This window comes from Nannospalax galili, unplaced genomic scaffold (genome assembly GCF_000622305.1).
Source record: "Nannospalax galili isolate Female #2095 unplaced genomic scaffold, S.galili_v1.0 scaffold7, whole genome shotgun sequence".
NCBI lineage: Eukaryota > Metazoa > Chordata > Mammalia > Rodentia > Spalacidae > Nannospalax > Nannospalax galili.
The window spans coordinates 660,312-678,347 of NW_008359081.1; the positions used below are offsets into that span (position 1 = coordinate 660,312).

At 40.7% G+C, this 18,036-nt stretch overlaps 1 protein-coding gene across 1 annotated transcript in view; it reads left to right on the forward strand.

Annotated features, from left to right (window-relative positions):
- Eif2s3 (eukaryotic translation initiation factor 2 subunit gamma) overlaps window positions 1-18,026 on the forward strand; it is a 23,038-nt gene extending 5,012 nt beyond the window's left edge. Inside the window, exons 6-13 of the mRNA XM_008822716.3 lie at window positions 791-885; window positions 2,076-2,234; window positions 3,636-3,770; window positions 5,037-5,131; window positions 5,912-6,056; window positions 8,715-8,884; window positions 10,076-10,248; window positions 17,435-18,026. Of these exons, the coding sequence (XP_008820938.1) occupies window positions 791-885; window positions 2,076-2,234; window positions 3,636-3,770; window positions 5,037-5,131; window positions 5,912-6,056; window positions 8,715-8,884; window positions 10,076-10,248; window positions 17,435-17,498 (1,036 nt within the window). The 3' untranslated portion in view covers window positions 17,499-18,026. The remainder of the gene's footprint in view (window positions 1-790; window positions 886-2,075; window positions 2,235-3,635; window positions 3,771-5,036; window positions 5,132-5,911; window positions 6,057-8,714; window positions 8,885-10,075; window positions 10,249-17,434) is intronic.
- Window positions 18,027-18,036: the final 10 nt, after the last annotated feature.

An 18,036-nucleotide genomic window follows, 5' to 3' on the forward strand; every position in this document is an offset into this window, starting at 1 on the left:
CAGGCGGATCTCTGTGAGTTCAAGGCCAGCCTGGTCTACATAGTGAATTCTAGGACAGCTGGGTGGCTATAGGGAGACTATCTCAAAAAGACCAAAAAACAAAACAACAAGAAAAAACTTTTTGTTTTTAAAAAAATTTTTGGTCTTTTTCAAGACAGGGTCTCCCAGTAGCCCCAGCTGGCCTGGAACTCACTATGTAGACCAGGCTGGCCTTGAACTCAAAGAGATCCACCTGTCTCTGCCTCCAGGTGCTGGGACTACGGGTGCACCGCCACGCCTGGCAATTTTTTTTTAATGCCTGGCACTGGCAGTTTTATTTTTTTTAATACATCTGTGTGTGGGTATGAATAGTTAAAGCCCCTTTGTGAGCTGCCTGATGAGGGTACTGGATCCTCTGCACAATCAGTACAGGCTCTTAACTGCTGAGCCGTCTCTCCTGCCTGAAAAAGCCCCATTTTATTAGCATACTTTTTATAGGTCATTAGGCTTTAGCTTTCAAATTGATAACGTTCCTGGTTGCACACTCTATACCCTTATTCTCTGCTTTATTCACTGATTGGATTTAGGAGTTTCTATTGCTTCATTTGTTTTTGCACATAGCTAATTTCACTTGCCGTTTTAATGATCTGTGGTGATTTTATTCTCAACTAGTAATCTTACTTCCAAAGTCTAGAAATACCAAGTCGTATAACCATTTTGTAGCAATAAGAATTATTTCTAGGTGATTTAACTTTAAGAAGTCTAGAATTTGCATGTGGTATTGATCTTATTGTTATTTCTCAATTGTTAGGCATGTGTCCTTTGTTGACTGTCCTGGCCATGATATTTTGATGGCTACAATGCTGAATGGTGCAGCAGTGATGGATGCAGCTCTGCTATTGATAGGTAAAATAAAAGCATCAGAATTGGTTTGCATAAATCAGTGGATAACTCAACCTGAGTGAAACATTTTTTAAGGAGGAACTAAAGCCTTTAGGGGTCATCTCCATTCCCAAGGGTGGCATGGATAGGAATGTGTCATCCAGGATAACATTTTTCCCTGCCAGCTACCACAAAAGAGTAAGAAAGAGAGACCTGGGGTTGATAGCTTCTAAGAATTCTTATGAAAGTCTCTAAAGGGGAGGTGGGGGAGTGGTGCAGTTTCCCTGTCTAAATCACGAGATATCTTATTTTCCTTTAAAATTCATGTGTAAAGCTTGTGCATTTATTGTGGGTGCCCCTCGCCCCTCTATCTCTCTCCCCCTCCCTCCCTTCTTCTCTCCCTCCCTCCCCTGCCCCAAGCTATCTGCCTGCAGATACATAATTGATTGAGGTAGGTATCAGCCTCATTCACAATAATTGCTGAAAGTTTTGAAAACCAAGGTTGTGTTTCCTTCTGTGAGCTGTCAGGAGATTTGATTGCTGTGGGTAGGTTTTTTTTTTTTTTTTTTTTTTTTTGGTATTTGGGAGGATATAGCACAGGACACCTGAACACCACACTGGGGAGGATGGTGTCAGTGTGCTGAGCAGAACATTCCTACTAGTGTACTGTTGGTTATATTTGCAGTTCTGTTCCTTTTTTTGGTTAGGGAATAGCATCTGATTGATTAAAATTCATGCAGAATGGTAAGTTTGTTTTCCTGGCTGCCTCTTGGGAGCTTGACTAGGCCAGAACATATCTAAGATGAAATACAGCTAGCAGGCCTGAACAAAAGCTCTGGAAGCCAGACGTGTTGATTGGAAGCGTCTCACTTTGGACCAGGAGTGGGGAGGCCTCAGTGAATGCAGATGTGGAGTGAAGCAGGTTTGGTGGTAGAATATATGCACAATGTAAAATTTACACTTTTATCATTTAAGGAGTACAATTCAGCTTGAATACATTCAGAATGTTGGACAATGTAGGTAGTATAACATCTGAATTAGCTAGTTCTAGAACATTTTCATTACCACAAAAGGGAACCCCTGTTTATTAAGTTGTCACTGCCCATTACCCTCCCTCTAGCCCCTAGCAATCAACAATCCACTCTCCTGAATTTGAATGGTCTGGATACTTCTAGTTATTCTTCTGCATCTTTTTTTTTTTTTCTACCAACTAGCGGGTAATGAATCATGCCCTCAGCCTCAGACTTCCGAACACCTGGCTGCAATAGAAATAATGAAACTCAAGCATATTTTGATCCTACAGAATAAAATTGATCTGGTAAAAGAAAGTCAGGCTAAGGAGCAATACGAACAGATTCTTGCATTTGTACAAGGTAAGAAGCCATAGTATCTAATAAATCTGTGAATTACTTTGAGAGGTATTTAATCCTCCTACCAGATTTTTATTTATAATCGCTAATTTTTTTCTTGGTGCGGAGGGCTGTTTGTGACATGGTCTCACACTGTAGCCCCAGATGGCCTAGAACTCGCCTTAGCCTACTGAGTACTGGGATTATAGATATATGCCATTGTCCTCAGCCTGGTTGTTTATAGTACACGGTCTAAAACAAAGTAAATTTAAAAATCATAAACACTGCTTTTCTACCTGCTGCTTGGTAGTGACTCAGTACAGAATTCTGGCATAACTATAAACATATAGTTCTGAATTTGTTGTACAAAGTTAGAACCAGTGTTATATTTTGGAAATTTCATCCATCAAATTAAAATTTTAAATCCTGAGGGCTGGAACTGTAGCTCAGTGATAGAGTGCCTGCTTAGCATGCACTGGATGCTAAGTTCACTCCATGTCACTGCTTCCCAGAAGAAAAAGGGCCTCAGTGATAAATGAATCAAAATATTAGAAGCAGTTTTTCTAGTGTTCCTTTTCTCTAGTCGTATGGAATTTTTCATTTTCAGAGAAGATGTGATGTATCTTATTGACATTTGATTTTCTCTTAGCTTTTTCTTGTTAGAAGGTTACTTTCCAATGAACCCAGTTCTATCATGGAAAAGAATAAGTCATTTTGATTAAAATCTATTTATGTTTCGTCTATTTCTTAGTCTGTGTGACATATAATTAATAAAGGGTAAATATTACATATACCGGCTGGTCTTTGATTAGCAAAGAGTCTGTAATTTTACCTTGACATTTATTAGGAGGTTAATAACATGTTGTTAGAAATTTTTCCATCTAGTAAAGTGCTCTTTCCCAGGAGTGTATTTTATTCTTTTTTTTTCTAATTTTTTAAAAAAAAATTTTCTTTTATGTGTATGAGTGTATTGCCAGTGTGTATGTGAATGCACCCATGTCGTGCATTGCCGTGGAGGTCAGAAGAGGGCTTCAGATTCCCCTGGAACTGGAGTTCAGGCGGTTTGTAGCTACCATGTGGGTGCTGGGAATTAAACCCGGGTCCTCTGCAAGAGCATTCAGTGGTATTAACCGCTGAGCCAACTCTCCAGCCCTATTTCTTTAAACTTTTATCATTTTGCCTTTGTTAACTATATCCAGTAATATAATTTTACCAATTTTTCCCTTAAAGGGAAAATAATTCATTTTCAGGAAATAAAAATAGAATGTTGTCCTCTTTCTGTATGAAATTGTCATTTTCTATTTGTTGCTGGCTTTTGTGGGGGATGTTTAGGACTATTTTGGTAACATTAATTTATGTAGCAGGTACATAGAACAAGTTTTATAACACTTGAGAATTTTGATGTTTCTGAAATTTGTTATGTAGGAACAGTAGCAGAAGGGGCTCCGATTATTCCAATTTCTGCTCAGCTGAAGTACAATATTGAAGTTGTCTGTGAGTACATAGTGAAAAAAATACCCGTGCCCCCAAGAGACTTTACTTCGGAACCTCGACTTATTGGTAAGGGGGTTGGGTCACCTGTGTTTACCTCTTCTTCTCGAGTACTGGAATTAAAGACATGTGCCACCAGGCCTACCAGGAGCCTGTTCAAGGCAAGCATTTTGATCCCTTTTTGGGTCTTTGGAGCTGTTTGTGTGAATGGTGGGCAAAGTTCTCTTGGGTGACCTAAGTGCAGGTCATGTAATCTTAGCATTGTTTTTTGTTTCGTTTTGGGTTTTTTTTTTTTTTTTTTTTTTTTGGTTTTTTTTTTTTTTTTGGTCTTTTTGAGACAGGGTCTCCCTGTAGCCCCAGCTGGCGTGGAACTCACTGTGTAGACCAGGCTGGCCTTGAACTCACAGAGGTCCACCTGCCTCTGCCTCCTGAGTGCTGGGATTAAAGGCATGTGCCACCACACCTGGCTACTGTTTCGTAGTTTTTAAAAGTAAATTTTTATTGCAGAAGCCATATAATATAGAAATCCTATGTATAAAATCACCAGGTGGTAGCACACTCTTGTAATCCCAGCAATTGACATCAGAGGCAAGTGAATCTTGGAGTTCAAGGACAGCCAGGGCTACACAGTGAGACCTTATCTCAAAAGAAAGCTGCACAAAACCACAACAGTAACCTGTATACAGCCTCCCGTATGCTTGATTGACTGATTTTTGTGCTAATGCTGGGGATAGAGCCCAAGGCCCCATGCTAGGTAAGCATGGTACCCTGAGGTACATCCCAGGTACTTTCCTGTATGCTTTAAATCATAATAGTTAAGTTGAGTGTAAATTTTATATGACTGGTTATTATAATGCTTGGGGAATAATGACCTGGGAGGTTGACTATATGTGATCATTCTCTATTGTTTTTCAAATATTTTTGGTTCTTGATTGAATTACACAGATGCAGAACTCGGACATGGTGGGCAAACTACATACATTTACTCTCTTTCTTTCTGGCAGTGGGATCATGGTGAATTATGTTTTTTAGTATTGTTTTTCCTTAACAGTATATGAAGGCCATTTTTCCAGATTGTTGCACATAATTTTAACATTAATTTCAAATAACTGCATGATATTCCATGTAGAGATTATTATATAGTATTGATATATTGATATACTATCTCTTAATGAGTCTTCAAGTTATTTCTATTTTTCATCACAAGTAAAGCTGCAATAAGCATTAAAGCAATAACTTTAGATTGTTTTAGAAAAGTTCACTTAGAAAAGAATGTGTCTTCTAATGGTAAAATTAAAAACAATGACTTTAATGTGTTTTAACATTTTCTTGCAGTTATTAGGTCATTTGATGTCAATAAACCTGGCTGTGAAGTTGATGACCTTAAGGGAGGTGTGGCTGGTGGTAGTATTCTAAAAGGAGTATTAAAGGTAAACTGGGTTTGAGTTGTTAGCTTCTTTTTTTTTTAGGTCTTGTTGAGACAGGGTCTTCCTGTAGCCCCAGCTGGCCTGGAACTCAAAGAGATCTGCCTGCCTCTGCCTTCCCAGTGCTGGAATTAAAGATGTGCGCCACCTTGCCCAGCTTGAATTATTAGCATTTAAAAATTTTTGTCTTGCTCTTGTCTTTTAAGGTGTTAGACTACTTGGTGTCACTCCTTGCTTTATTTTTTTTATTAATTTATTGTACGGGGGGGGGGGGGCTGTGCACGTGCCACAGCATGCATGTGGGTGTCAGGGCAACTTTTGGCAGTTGTGTCTCCTCCTACCACCTGGGTCCCAGGGATCAAACTCGGGCTCAGGCTTAATGGCAAGTGCCTTTACCCTCTGAGCCATCTCACCTTGTCTTGAAGGGTGGTGGGGGAAGAGTATGGATATTTAAATTGGAAAATATATTTGTTCATGATGTCTTGTATTGCATATGGATTTATTTTTTATGTCTTTTAGAAGATCCTCAAAATTTATAGGTATCTAGTGAGCATAGAACAGATTTTATGTGATGACAGGTTTTCCAGGTAGGTAGTTTGTTGCAACAGTTGGATAGGTCTGATTTTGAAGATGTTTTCCATGTTAATTTTGCCCTGTTTTTTAAAGTAGTACTCTTGAAATTAGAGGAAAGATCACATTTTTAGTTTTGTGGTCTTCTTAGAACATTTGGCAGATGAATGATAAATATGTTGTTCTACAGTGATTCTTATAATTTTATGTTTACAGGTCGGCCAGGAGATAGAAGTGAGACCTGGTATTGTTTCCAAGGATAGTGAAGGAAAACTCATGTGTAAACCAATCTTTTCCAAAATTGTGTCACTTTTTGCAGAACATAATGATCTTCAGTATGCTGCCCCAGGTGGTCTAATTGGTAAGGATTTTCCTCTCATCCCTCTTTAATTTGTGGATATTTTTGGTAATTTTCCATGAGAATTATCAAAAAGACATTATAGATCTTTTTTATTTTTGAGGAGGGTGTTTTGGTTTTTTTTGAGATAGGGTCTTGCCATATATCGATGGCTAGCCTGGTACTCACTAGTGGCAGCCCTCCTGGTTCAGCTTCCCAAGTGCTGGGATTACGGATGTATAACAACACACCTGGTTTTATTGTAGGTTTTTAATTACTTTAGTTACTGAGTAGAATAGAAAACATTTGTGTAATTAAAGCTGTTAATTCTAGTTTATAATACGGTTTTCTATGCATGTCCGTAAGTGCATCTGTGTAATGCAATGCCATTGGAAATCAGAAGAGGGTGTCAGATCCCCTGAAACTGGGAGTTACCGAGTATTAGCTGCCATGTGGGTGCTGGAAATTGAACCCAGGTCCTTTGCAAGGGTAGCCAGTACTCTTACCACCAAGCCACCTTTTCAGCCCTGAAAACTTTTTTTTAATAGAATCTTATGTATCCCAAGCTGGCCTCAAACTAGTTGTATAGCTCCTGACCCTCTTGCCTCTGCCTCCCACATCCTAAAATTATAGGCATGCATACCATGCCCAGCTGTAAAAATATTTAAATTAGACATAAAGAATATAGGGGCTGGCCTGGCGTGGTGGTGCACGCCTTTAATCCCAGCACTCTCTGTGAGTTCAAGGCCAGCCTGGTCTACATAGTGAGTTCCAGGACAGCTGGGGCTACAGGGAGACCCTGTGTCAAAAAAACCAAAAAAAAAAAAGAATACAGGGGCTGGAAAGATGGCTCATTGGTTAAGAGTATTTGCTTGCTCTTGGCAGTGGGCTCAGGCTCAGTTCCAGCACCCACATGGCTGCCTACAAAGTCCTGTAGCTCCAGTTTCAGGAGATCTGCCACCTGTTGCACTAAATTTTTCCCCTCCCGCTTCTTGAGAGACCTCTGCCCACACCCTCTGAGGCCCAGGGCTAACAAACCAACATAATATCTTTTATTTGGGTTTTAGCATGGTTTATATGATGTTCGGGAAAGGGTGACTTACAAAGCATAACCGTTTTGTATCAAAGGTTGAATCAGAGGGGCAGCTTTAGCTACTTTTATTTTTAGGTTGTTTCTTTTTTCACTACTATTTGTCTTTTTTCCTGAGACCCCTGGTCCCATAACCTTACACAAGTTAAAATTTTGAAGTTGAAACTGAATCTGCCTGTACCTCCCTAGCCTTTTCAGCTTCCCCTGCATTGGGCAAATCTTTTATTATGCAAAGTGGCCATGCCCCCTCTCTGGGTTCCTTTCTTTGTAAGATTTTTTTCCAGGCTCCTTACAATCTTTTTAAGTTTTCACATCCAAGTAGAGGCAGACTCCATTTTTTTAGCAACTGAGCTATTTCCCCACATTTACAACATAGCTGTGGCCCTGGGATTTTTCCCTTTGATCCATCAGCATCTGCATCGCCTGCGTCATTCTAATTACATAGTTCATGATCCATTGTGTGATCCACATCAGCACTGCCACTAGCTCCCTTGGTTCACTGCCAATTTGTTGCACTAAATTTTCCCCTCCCCCTTCTTGAGAGACCTCCCCACCCACACCCTCTGAGGCCCCAGGGCAAACTTTAGCATGGTTTATGTGATGTTCTGGAAACAGTGACTTACAAAGCATAAGCTCCCATAGTTCATCTACATTTTGACTAAGCTTTGAGATGCTTGCCATGCCCTGCCTGAAGTTCACCAGCTGTCCATGCACCGTCTCACCCCTTGAGGTCTGTGCAGGGCCCATGGGGTCCTCGAGTGGTCCACGGTGCCCCATGGGGTCCACGACGGGCTGACTTGCCCACTGGCCTGCTGTTCACTGCTCCCAAAATGGTGCCAACTCCTTTTTCCCAGTGTGTTCTGCTTCTCTCTGGGTCTCTAGACTCACCGCCTCTTGTCCTCAGAGGATGAATTTACCCAACATCACCCTCTTACCCATACGAGGCATACAAATGGTACACATACATGCAGAAAAAATACACCTAAAACAAAAATCTTTTAAGAAAAAATAGTCAATATATTTTGGAGGTGGGAAGATGGCAAAGCAAGTACTTGCCGTGCAAACTTGACCGCCTGAATTCAGCCTCATGGTAGAGGAGAGAATTGACCACTGAACGTTGTCTTTAGACCTGCACATGTGCACTGTGGCATGTGCACATACTGACACAAGTATTTTTTTAAAAAATTAATAAGCTGGGCATGGTGACCCATACCTATAGTCCCAGCACTGGGTTTGAGGCCAACTTGGTCTACCTAGTGATTTTCAGGACAATTGGGACTACAGGGAGACCCTTGTCTTTAAAAAAAAAAAATTAAAACAGTATTTGTTAGGCTTATGGATTGAGTTCAGTGTATAGATTTTATGGTTTGTTGTTGTTGTTGTTGTTTGTAGCCCCAGCTGGCCTGGAACACTCTATGTAGACCAGGCTAACCTTGAATTCACAGAGATCCGCCTGAGTGTTGGGACTAAAGGCGTGCACCACCATGCCTGGCTGTTTATGCTTGTTTGATTAGACTTTTGAGGAAGTCATTCACTTTGAAGGTATTTTAGGGAATAAGAAATTGGACTATATACATTTTATTTCATATTAGGAGTTGGAACAAAAATCGACCCCACTTTGTGCCGAGCTGACAGAATGGTGGGTCAAGTACTTGGTGCAGTTGGAGCTTTGCCTGAGATATTCACAGAATTGGAAATTTCCTATTTCCTACTTAGACGGCTTCTAGGGGTACGCACTGAAGGAGACAAGAAAGCAGCAAAGGTAAGTACTTATAACTCATGCTCCAGCACTAGTGTTAGGTCCAGGTTTGAATTTTATTCTTTGGATGGTTGTTTCGGTTTTTTATAGATTTTATTTTGTTTTTGTTTGTTTAAGACAAGGTCTCCCTCTAGACCCAGCTGGCCTGGAGCTCACTGTGTAGACCAGACTGGCCTAGATCTTTATTATTAATATGGAACTAGAGTAATTTGATTTCCCAGCCTTTAATCCTAGCAGAGGCTGGTGGATCTCTGTGAGTTCCAGGCCAGCCTGGTATCAATATCCAGTTCCAGGCCAGCTGGGGCTACAGGAAGATCCTGTCTCAAAAAGAACAACTGTATGGCATTCAATTTCAGATAAAAACAACCACAACAAATCCCCACTGAAATAGAAACAATAGGGTGGGGAAAACATTGAGAAATGCATTTGTGTCCTATAGCACAAATTCCTAATGGTAGTATAAGTTTATTTTGGGTGTTTTAGTAAAATATGTTCGCAAAGATGGGAAAACGTGCTGATATCTAATGTTAACCTATGCAGAAAATAGTCAATTCTTTTTGAGAAAGTCTAAGTTGGTATTGCTTTCCGATAAATAGTTGATCCATGACTTGGTACCCCAAGTAGAAAATTCCACACCTTACCTCATGTGGTAAGTCACAGTCAAAACTTGGATGCAGTCAAAATATGTAAAATTACTTTCAGGCTTTTTGTAAATTGTATATAAAACCATAAGTAAGATTGGGCACAGTGGTACACACCTGTCTTCCTAATGCTTGGTAAGGCAAGGCAGGAGGATTATGACTTTAAAGCCAGGCTGGGCTATATAGTGATACCTAGTCACAAAAAGATAAAATAAAAATTGCCTAACAGACCTGAATCCCATTCCCAGGAATCACATGTATGTGTAAATATTCCAAAATCTGGGTAACTGTATAACTCAGGCTGGCCTCAAACTGCTGATCCTCCTCCTGCCTCTACCTTCCAAGTGCTGGGATTATCAGTGTCCATCACCACATCTGGCACTAGCTTGTTTTTAAAGGTAAATTTGGTATAAAGTCAGATGCCAAATAAATTTTCTATTGGATTTTTTTTCTTAATGATTGGCTTATTTTCATAAGTATTTGGGAAATCCCCACTCGTTTTAGGAAAGTGTTTTATCTTATTGTTTGTGTTCCCCCTAATTTATTTGCCTAGGTCCAAAAGCTATCTAAGAATGAAGTGCTCATGGTCAATATAGGATCCCTGTCAACAGGAGGAAGAGTTAGTGCTGTCAAAGCTGATCTCGGCAAGATCGTTTTGACTAATCCTGTGTGCACAGAAGTAGGAGAAAAAATTGCTCTTAGCCGAAGAGTTGAAAAACACTGGCGGTAAGTTTAAGTCTCAGTGGTATATACATGGGCACGCTCTCTTTTTTAACACAGCAGTTAGTGTGGCTTTAACTTTTCACCTATTTATTTGGTTGACCTTTTTTTTTTTTTTTGAGACAAGGTCTTAGTATGTGGACCAGGCTTGCCAGGAACTCATAGAAAAATCTGCTTGTCTCTGCCTCCTGAGTGCTGGGATTAAAGGCATGTGCCACCATGCCCAGTTATTTGGTTAGCTTTGAAAGCTGTATTTCTAGCCTTGATTTGCAGTACTTTATATTAGTCCAAATACTACAGTTTGACTTCCCTTTTGTTTAGACATAATCTTTGCCAAAAACACTGGGTTTAGATTGACTGTGTGTGTGTGTATGTGTTCGTTCACAAGTCACAGCATGTGTGGGGGTTAGAGGACAACTTGTGTGAACTGGTTCTCTACACCATGTGGGTTCCAGGTATCAAACTCAGGTCATATAACTTGGCAAGCACTCTTATCCACTGAGCCATCTTGCCACTCCAATCTGACTTTTTCTTGGTGCTGGGATTAGACCATAGGCCTTATACAGTACCACTAAGCTATATCCCTAGTCTGTCCTTGACTTTTAACCCTTTTTTAACATTATTTTTGTATATATATGTGAGGGTACAGGCCTGAGACTTTAAACTTTTATTTGTAGTTAATTTTTTACTTATCAGAAACATTGAAAGAACTGTACAGAAAACTACTAGATACTCCTTTCTGGGAAGGCACACTCACGCACTCATGCTTATTTACATATATAAACCTTTTCTGGATTATGTGAGTGGTGGTAGGTTGTATATATTGGACTTGTTGATTTCTTACTAATTCAGCATATATTTCAAAAAACAACAAATAATAAACACCCAAGTGAGATTCAGGCTGGCCTGCACTACCACATGAGAGCTTGTTATGAAAAAAAAAAAATGATGGGGTCCAGCAAGATGGCTCAGCAGGTTAAGACATTTGCTGGTAAACCTGGCAACCTGAGTTTGGTCTCCAGGACCCACATGATAGGAGGAGAGAACTAACTCTCAAAAGTTGTCCTTTGGCTTCTACATGTACACCCCGGCCTGCACACACATACAGTAAATAAATAAATAGATACAATTTTTTTTAAATGATAGGAAAAAGAGGGAGCAAGAGAGCACTTACCATTGATAAAATAGTGAAGTCTATAGTCTGGAATCCAATTTTGTCACTTGATCCAATAATGCTCTCTAATGTAGAATTGTAATCACATTTAGGCTTCATATCTGATCTCTTATCTAGAACTTCCTCAGCCTTTCTTTGTCCTTTACTTGACAATGACAGATTTGAAGACTATAGTGAGTGATTACTGCTCCTAAATTTGGGTTTATCTCATGGTTTGGAAATTTAAGATTTGATTTAGGTTATATATTCTTGAGTGGATTTTTTTTTTGGTCTGTGTGCTTATTTTTATTTATTTTGCCTTTTTGAGACAGGGTCTTCCTGTAGCCACAGCTGGCCTGGCACTTCCTATGTAGACCAGACTGGCCTTAATTTCTCAGAGATCTGCCTGCCTCTCTTACCTCCAAGTGTTGGGATTAGCAGTGTTTTCCACCATGTCTGGCTTTTTGTTTTATTTATTTTTATTTATTTTTTTCTTTTTGAGTCAAGGTCTCACTCTGTAGCCCTGACTGGCTTGGAACTTGGCTTTGTAGACTAGGCCAGCCTCAAAGTCACAGAGATCTGCTTGCTGAAGATTAAAGGTGTAGGTCACCATGCTGGTTTTGAATTCTTATATAGATACTGGGGACATATAACTGACCACTCTGTTCAAGTTAACTATATTGCTGTGGTGAAGTTGCTGTCCAATTTCTCTACTCTGTAGTTACTCTGATTACCTGGGTAGTTAGAAGTCTAAGAAACAGATGTGGTGGCACCTGTAATCTCTACACTTGGGATGTGGCAGCAGGAAGATTGGGAGTCCAAGGTCATCTTCAGTTCCATAGCAGGTTTGAGCCCAGCCTGAGCTAAAGGAGACCGTATCTCAAGCCAAAAAGAAGTTGCGTATGGTGGCAAACCCCTTTAATCCCAGCACTACGAAGGCAGAGGCAGGCAGATCTCTATGAGATCAAAGCCAGCCTGGGCTACATAGCAAGTGCCAGGCCAGCTGGGGCGATAGGGAGACTCTGTCCCGTCCCCCCCCCCAAACAAAACAAAACAAAACAAAACAAAGCCAAAAGAGAAAAAGAAAAGGAGTAGGGAGACCCTTTAGTTTCTGCACATAGCCTGCTGTTAATCAAATCCCACCTCCTTCTGGATTTCACAGTCCCTGTTGATTCATGCCTGAATTGAACCTGATTATATTGAAAAATCGTGATTGTGGGAGGCTGGAGAGATGGCTCAGTGGTTAAGAGCCCTGGCTGCTCTTGCAGAGGACCTGGGTTCAGTTCCCAGCACACATATGATGGCTAATAACCATCCTAACTCCAGTTCCAGGGTATCCGATGCCCTCTTCTGGCTCTACTTAAATGCAGGCAAAATACACACATAAAATGAAAAAAAAATGGTGCTTGTACCTACCAGTACCCTCCCCCTGACAATTCTGTTGATCCACATTTATTTGACATTCTTTCTACTTCATTATTTAATTGCCTACTTTTATAGTAGTGATCCATGAAGTTCGGTTTTATTCAGTAAACTATGATCTGTTACTGTCTATTTTGATAAATAAATTGTCCAAGATTTGGCCAATGGGAACCATTCAAACTGGTTCCTATGTCCTTTTGGTTATTTGTTTTTACATCCTTTGGCATGAGATGTTCCAGACTTGTCTTTTACCTTCCCTGCTTCAGTTTTAGAATTGGCCATTTCTCTTAGGAGTCCTGGTTCCTAGTAGTACAAAATTATATTTAGAAAGAAAGGTCTGTGTGCTAGCTAAGAAACACATTTATCTTGGATTACTGACTCTTTGCTCTTTCCTAAGTTAATTATTGAGTCTATCCTTTTCATTTCTTGAAACAGCAATCTATTACCACTATCATTTCATACTTTAAAAATTACTGTGAGCCAGGAGTGGTAACATGCCTTTAATCCTAGCACTTGGGAGGCAGAGGCATGTGGATCTCTGTGAGTTCAAGGCCAGCCTGATCTACATAGTGAGTTCCAGGCCAGCTAGGGCTACAGGGCGACCCTGTCTCAAAGAGATCCCTCCTGCCCCCAAAAATTACTTTGTGTGAATGAGTGTTTTGTGTGCATGTATTTAAATGCACCACATGCATGCAGTGCTGGTAGAGGCCAGAAGATGGCAACAAATCCTCTGGAACTGGAGGTAACAACCAGTTGTTAGCTGCCATGTGGATACTGGGAACTGACCCTGAGTCTTCTGCAAGAGCAGCAAGTGCTCTTAATTGCTGAGCCATCTTTCTAGCCCTTTTATTGTCTTTTAAATAAATGATTATGCTTTGTGGTAGTTGGGCTTGATGGTGCAAGCCTATAATTCTAGCACTTGGGATGTCAGGGCAGCAGAATCTGAAGTTCAAGGCCAGCCTGGGGTACTTGAGACCCTGTCTCAGAAAAATAATAACATTAATTCTGCTTTGTGGCAATTTCTGCCTATTCTTAAAATTTTTTTGGTGGTTTCTTTGTTTTTGAAACAGGGTCTCCCTGTAGCCCCAGCTGGCCTGGAACTCACTATGTAAACCAGGCTGGCCTTCATCTCAGAGCTGTTCCTGCTTCTGCCTCCTGAGTACTGGGCTAATTTTTTTAAATTTATATGTATAAGTGTTTTGCCTGCAAGGATGTAAGTGCACTATGTGCATGTATTGCCCATGGAGGCCAGAAGAGGTCCTCGGATCCCCTGGAACTGGAGTTAGGATGGTTGCTAGCCACCACGTGGGTGTTGAGAGCTGAACCTGGGTCCTCTGCAAGAGCAGCCAGTGCTCTTAGCCACTGACTGAGCCATCTCTCCAGCCCCTCGTTTTTTTCTTCACATAATTTTTTAAAATTTATTTATTTTTTGTCTTTTTTTGAGACAGGGTCTCCTTGTAGCCCCAGCTGTCCTGGAATTCACTATGTTGACCAGGCTGGCCTCAAACTCACAAACCTCCGCCTGCCTCTGCCTCCCAAGTCCTGGGATTAAAGGCATGTGCCACCACGCCAGGCCACAGAATTTTTTGATTTTTTTTTAATTAAAAAAAATTTTTTTAATTTAATACAAATAAATATTTGTATATGTGTATATGCGGATGCACAAGTGCCATGGCATGCATATGGAGGTCAGAGGACAACTTGGGGGAGTCTGTTCTCTCCTTCCATGTGATTCCTGGGATTTGAACTCAGGTCTTCAGCCTTGGTAAGAGCTTTTACCCACTGAGCCACCTCACCAACCCATCAGTTCTATTCTTGTGTAATTATGCTGTTTGTTGGCATAGACATACTGTGAATCTGTGAATTTTAACATAAGTTTAAATATTAAATTTTCACAAACTCCTAACAGACATTTTATTACTAGCTTTGAGTAGTATAATTCATAAATTAGAACAGATTTTGTTTTTTAGTTTATTATTGTGGGTTTGTGCATACCAAGGTACTCATGTGAAGGTTAGAAGACAACTTTTGGGAATTGGTTCTCTCTTTCGCTATAGGTTCCAGGGATTAATATCAGTTCATCAGGCTTTTACAGCAAGCACCCCCACTCTTTAAGCCATCTCACTGACCCTAGAAGAGATTTTTTTTTTTTTGGTCTTTTTGAGACAGGGTTTCCCTGTAGCTCCAGATGTCCTGGAATTCACTATGTGGACCAGGCTGGCCTTGAACTCACAGAGATCCTCCTGCCTCTGCCTCCCGAGTGCTGGGATTAAAGGTGTGTGCCACCACGCCTGGCTAGAAGAGATTTTTTTACTTTTACTTTTGAGATAGGGTCTCACTATGTAGCCCTGGCTGGCCTGGAACTCACTATGTAGAGCAGGCTGACCTCAGATTCACAGAGCTCTCCCTGCTTCTGCATCTCAGGTGCTAGGATTAAAGGAGTACAACACCATGCCTTGCCCAAATTTTGTTTTATTTTTTTTTACTTATGCATTTGTATGTGTATGCTTTGTGTATGCACAGACTGGAAGAGGGTGTCTAATCTCTAGGAGCTAGAGTTAAAGGTAGTTGTGACCCATTTGACATGGGTGTTGGGAATTGAAGTACAAGAGCAGTATGCATTTCTAATTGCTGAGCCATCTCTCCAGCCTCCCACCCCCCAAAAGATATGTGTGTGTGTGTGTGTGTGTGTGTGTGTGTGTGTGTCCCTGTAGCAAAAGCTGGCCTGGAACTCACTATGGAGACCAGGCTGGCATCTATCTCAGAGGTCCTTTGCCTCCCAAGTACTGAGATTAAAGGTGTGCCCCACCACACCTAGCCTAGAACAGATTTTTTTTAAAGGTTCAGCGTACTAATGTGAAAGGATTCTATACAAATAGAATTTCAGACTTTGCTTCAAAATCCTTAGAGTTTTTTCAATTCTAGTTTTTACCCATGTTTAGGTAGGGTTAGGTAGAGATGTTACAGATGTAGCAGTATCCAGCCTGGTCGTTGGCTAGAGCATGCATCAAAAGGAAACAAAAGCCCTTTGCTGTCCAGAACAATCTGCCTATGGGCTCTTAGTTCTCTTCTGCCATCTGGTGTCATTTTAAAGGCATTGTGATCTGCTAAGGTGCTGAGAGTAACGGGAAAGCACTTTCCAAAGAGAAGCATGGAAAATGAGGCTTTTACAAATATCTGATGTTATACAGAAATAGTCCTTTGCAGCAATGGTGTCAGCATGCACAGGACCCATGCAAACTTAGGCAGACAAAACCCATCACAGAACTGTGGAAGTAGACAACAGGTCTTAGTCTTGGTCGAGGAATTATTGGTGGCTGATTGTTGATCTTGAAGGGAGAGACTCTAGATGGGCTGACTGGACCCCCATGGATGAACTTGCACTAAGGGACGTCTTGAGACACTAACTTTACATGATAGGACTGGATACAAATGATAGAGTGTATGGACTCCAGTGTGTGTGTGGGGGGGTGTTATGGGAGGGTGCCAAATGGGAAAGGGGGCATAAAGATGGTTTTCTATATGAAATACACAAAAATTTAATAAATTTTTAAAAATCTGATATTGGGCTGGAGAGATGGCTCAGTGGTTAAGAGCACTGACTGCTCTTGCAGAGGACCCAGGTTTGGTTCCCAGCACCCACATACCGGTTAACAACCATCAGTAACTCCAGTTCCAGAGGATCCAACACCCTCTTTTGACCTCTGTGGGCACTGTACAACATAAGTGCAGTTACATACATGTAGGCAATACACTCATGCACATAAAGAAATATTTTTTTTAATTTTTAAAAAACCCGATGTCAGGTGTGGTGGCATGGACTTTTAATCCCAGCAATCAGGAAGCAGAGGCAGGCAGATCTCTGAGATTGAGACTAGCCTCGTGTACATAATGAGTTCCAGGCCAGCTGAGGCTATGGGGAAAAACTATCTCAGAAAAAAAAAAAAAAAAGAAAAAGAAAAAATTGATATGGTTTGTATATTGGAGATATAGTTCCTGGGGTGGACTGAAGGCCTCTTAGATGGCTCTGAACAAGTAGATATATTTTGATAGAGTGAAGACAAATGTCTTCTTTCTAGGATAGGGGGTGTTTTGTTTATATATATATATATTACATATATATTTTTTTTAATGTGGATGTTTTGCCTGCATGTATGTAAGTGCGCCATGTGTATACAGTGCCTATGGGGGCCAAAAGAGGATGTGGGTGCTGGAAACCAAACCTGGGTCCTCTGCAAGAACAGCCAGTGCTCTTAACTGCTGAGCCATGTCTCTAGCCCGGGGTTTAAGACAAGGTCTCTTGCAGCCAAGGGTGGATTTGAACTTTTCATCCTTCTGCTTCCATCTTCCAAGTGTTCGAACACTTCCAGTAGACCCTACTTGCGAGTATATTCATGGTGACAAATTTTGTCTGATTTTCCTGCCATGTTGTCCAGTGTCCTATCTGGGTTTTGGAATCTTGAGGAAATAGTGTGAGCTTTCTTTATGGAGGAATAGGCTTTGGGAATAAATGTGAATTTATAGACCATGGGCAGATAAAACCAGTTCTGTCATGTGGTTGTGGGGCGATGCCAGTGAAATGGTGTAACACTCTTGACTTCTGTTTTCATTTTGCAGTTTAATTGGTTGGGGTCAGATAAGAAGAGGAGTGACCATCAAGCCAACTGTAGATGATGACTGAAGACTCCAAGTTCTTTGGTTGTGCATTTGCATGGAATTTCTTTTAACCTAGGGGTATATTTTTAAAACAGTACTATGGAATTAAGTTCACAGCCCGTGATTTTGGGTAGCTATAAGGTTATTCTCTCTCTTTTTTTTGGTCTTTTTGAGACAGGTTTTCCCAGTAGCCCCAGCTGTCCTGGAATTCACTATGTAGATCAGGCTGGCCTTGAACACAGAGATCCGCCTGCCTCTGCCTCCCAAGTCCTGGGATTAACCTCTGCTTCTAATATAGGGACTACAAATAGATGTAAAACATGGTATACTATTGGGTTAAATACATTTTAGCAGAAGTTAAACATTCCAGAATAAAGTCTAATTTATCCATCAGTGAAGATTTGAAGTGAAAATTTTCTATAACCAGTCTTTGCTATAGTACAGCACATATCATTAACCGTCTAAAATAAAATTTGTCTTTTTCATAATTGTTCTGTGAGTAGCTCCATGCCAAAGGACAGTTGTATCAGTAAAAACTGAAAGATAGACTGTGCTTGAAGACC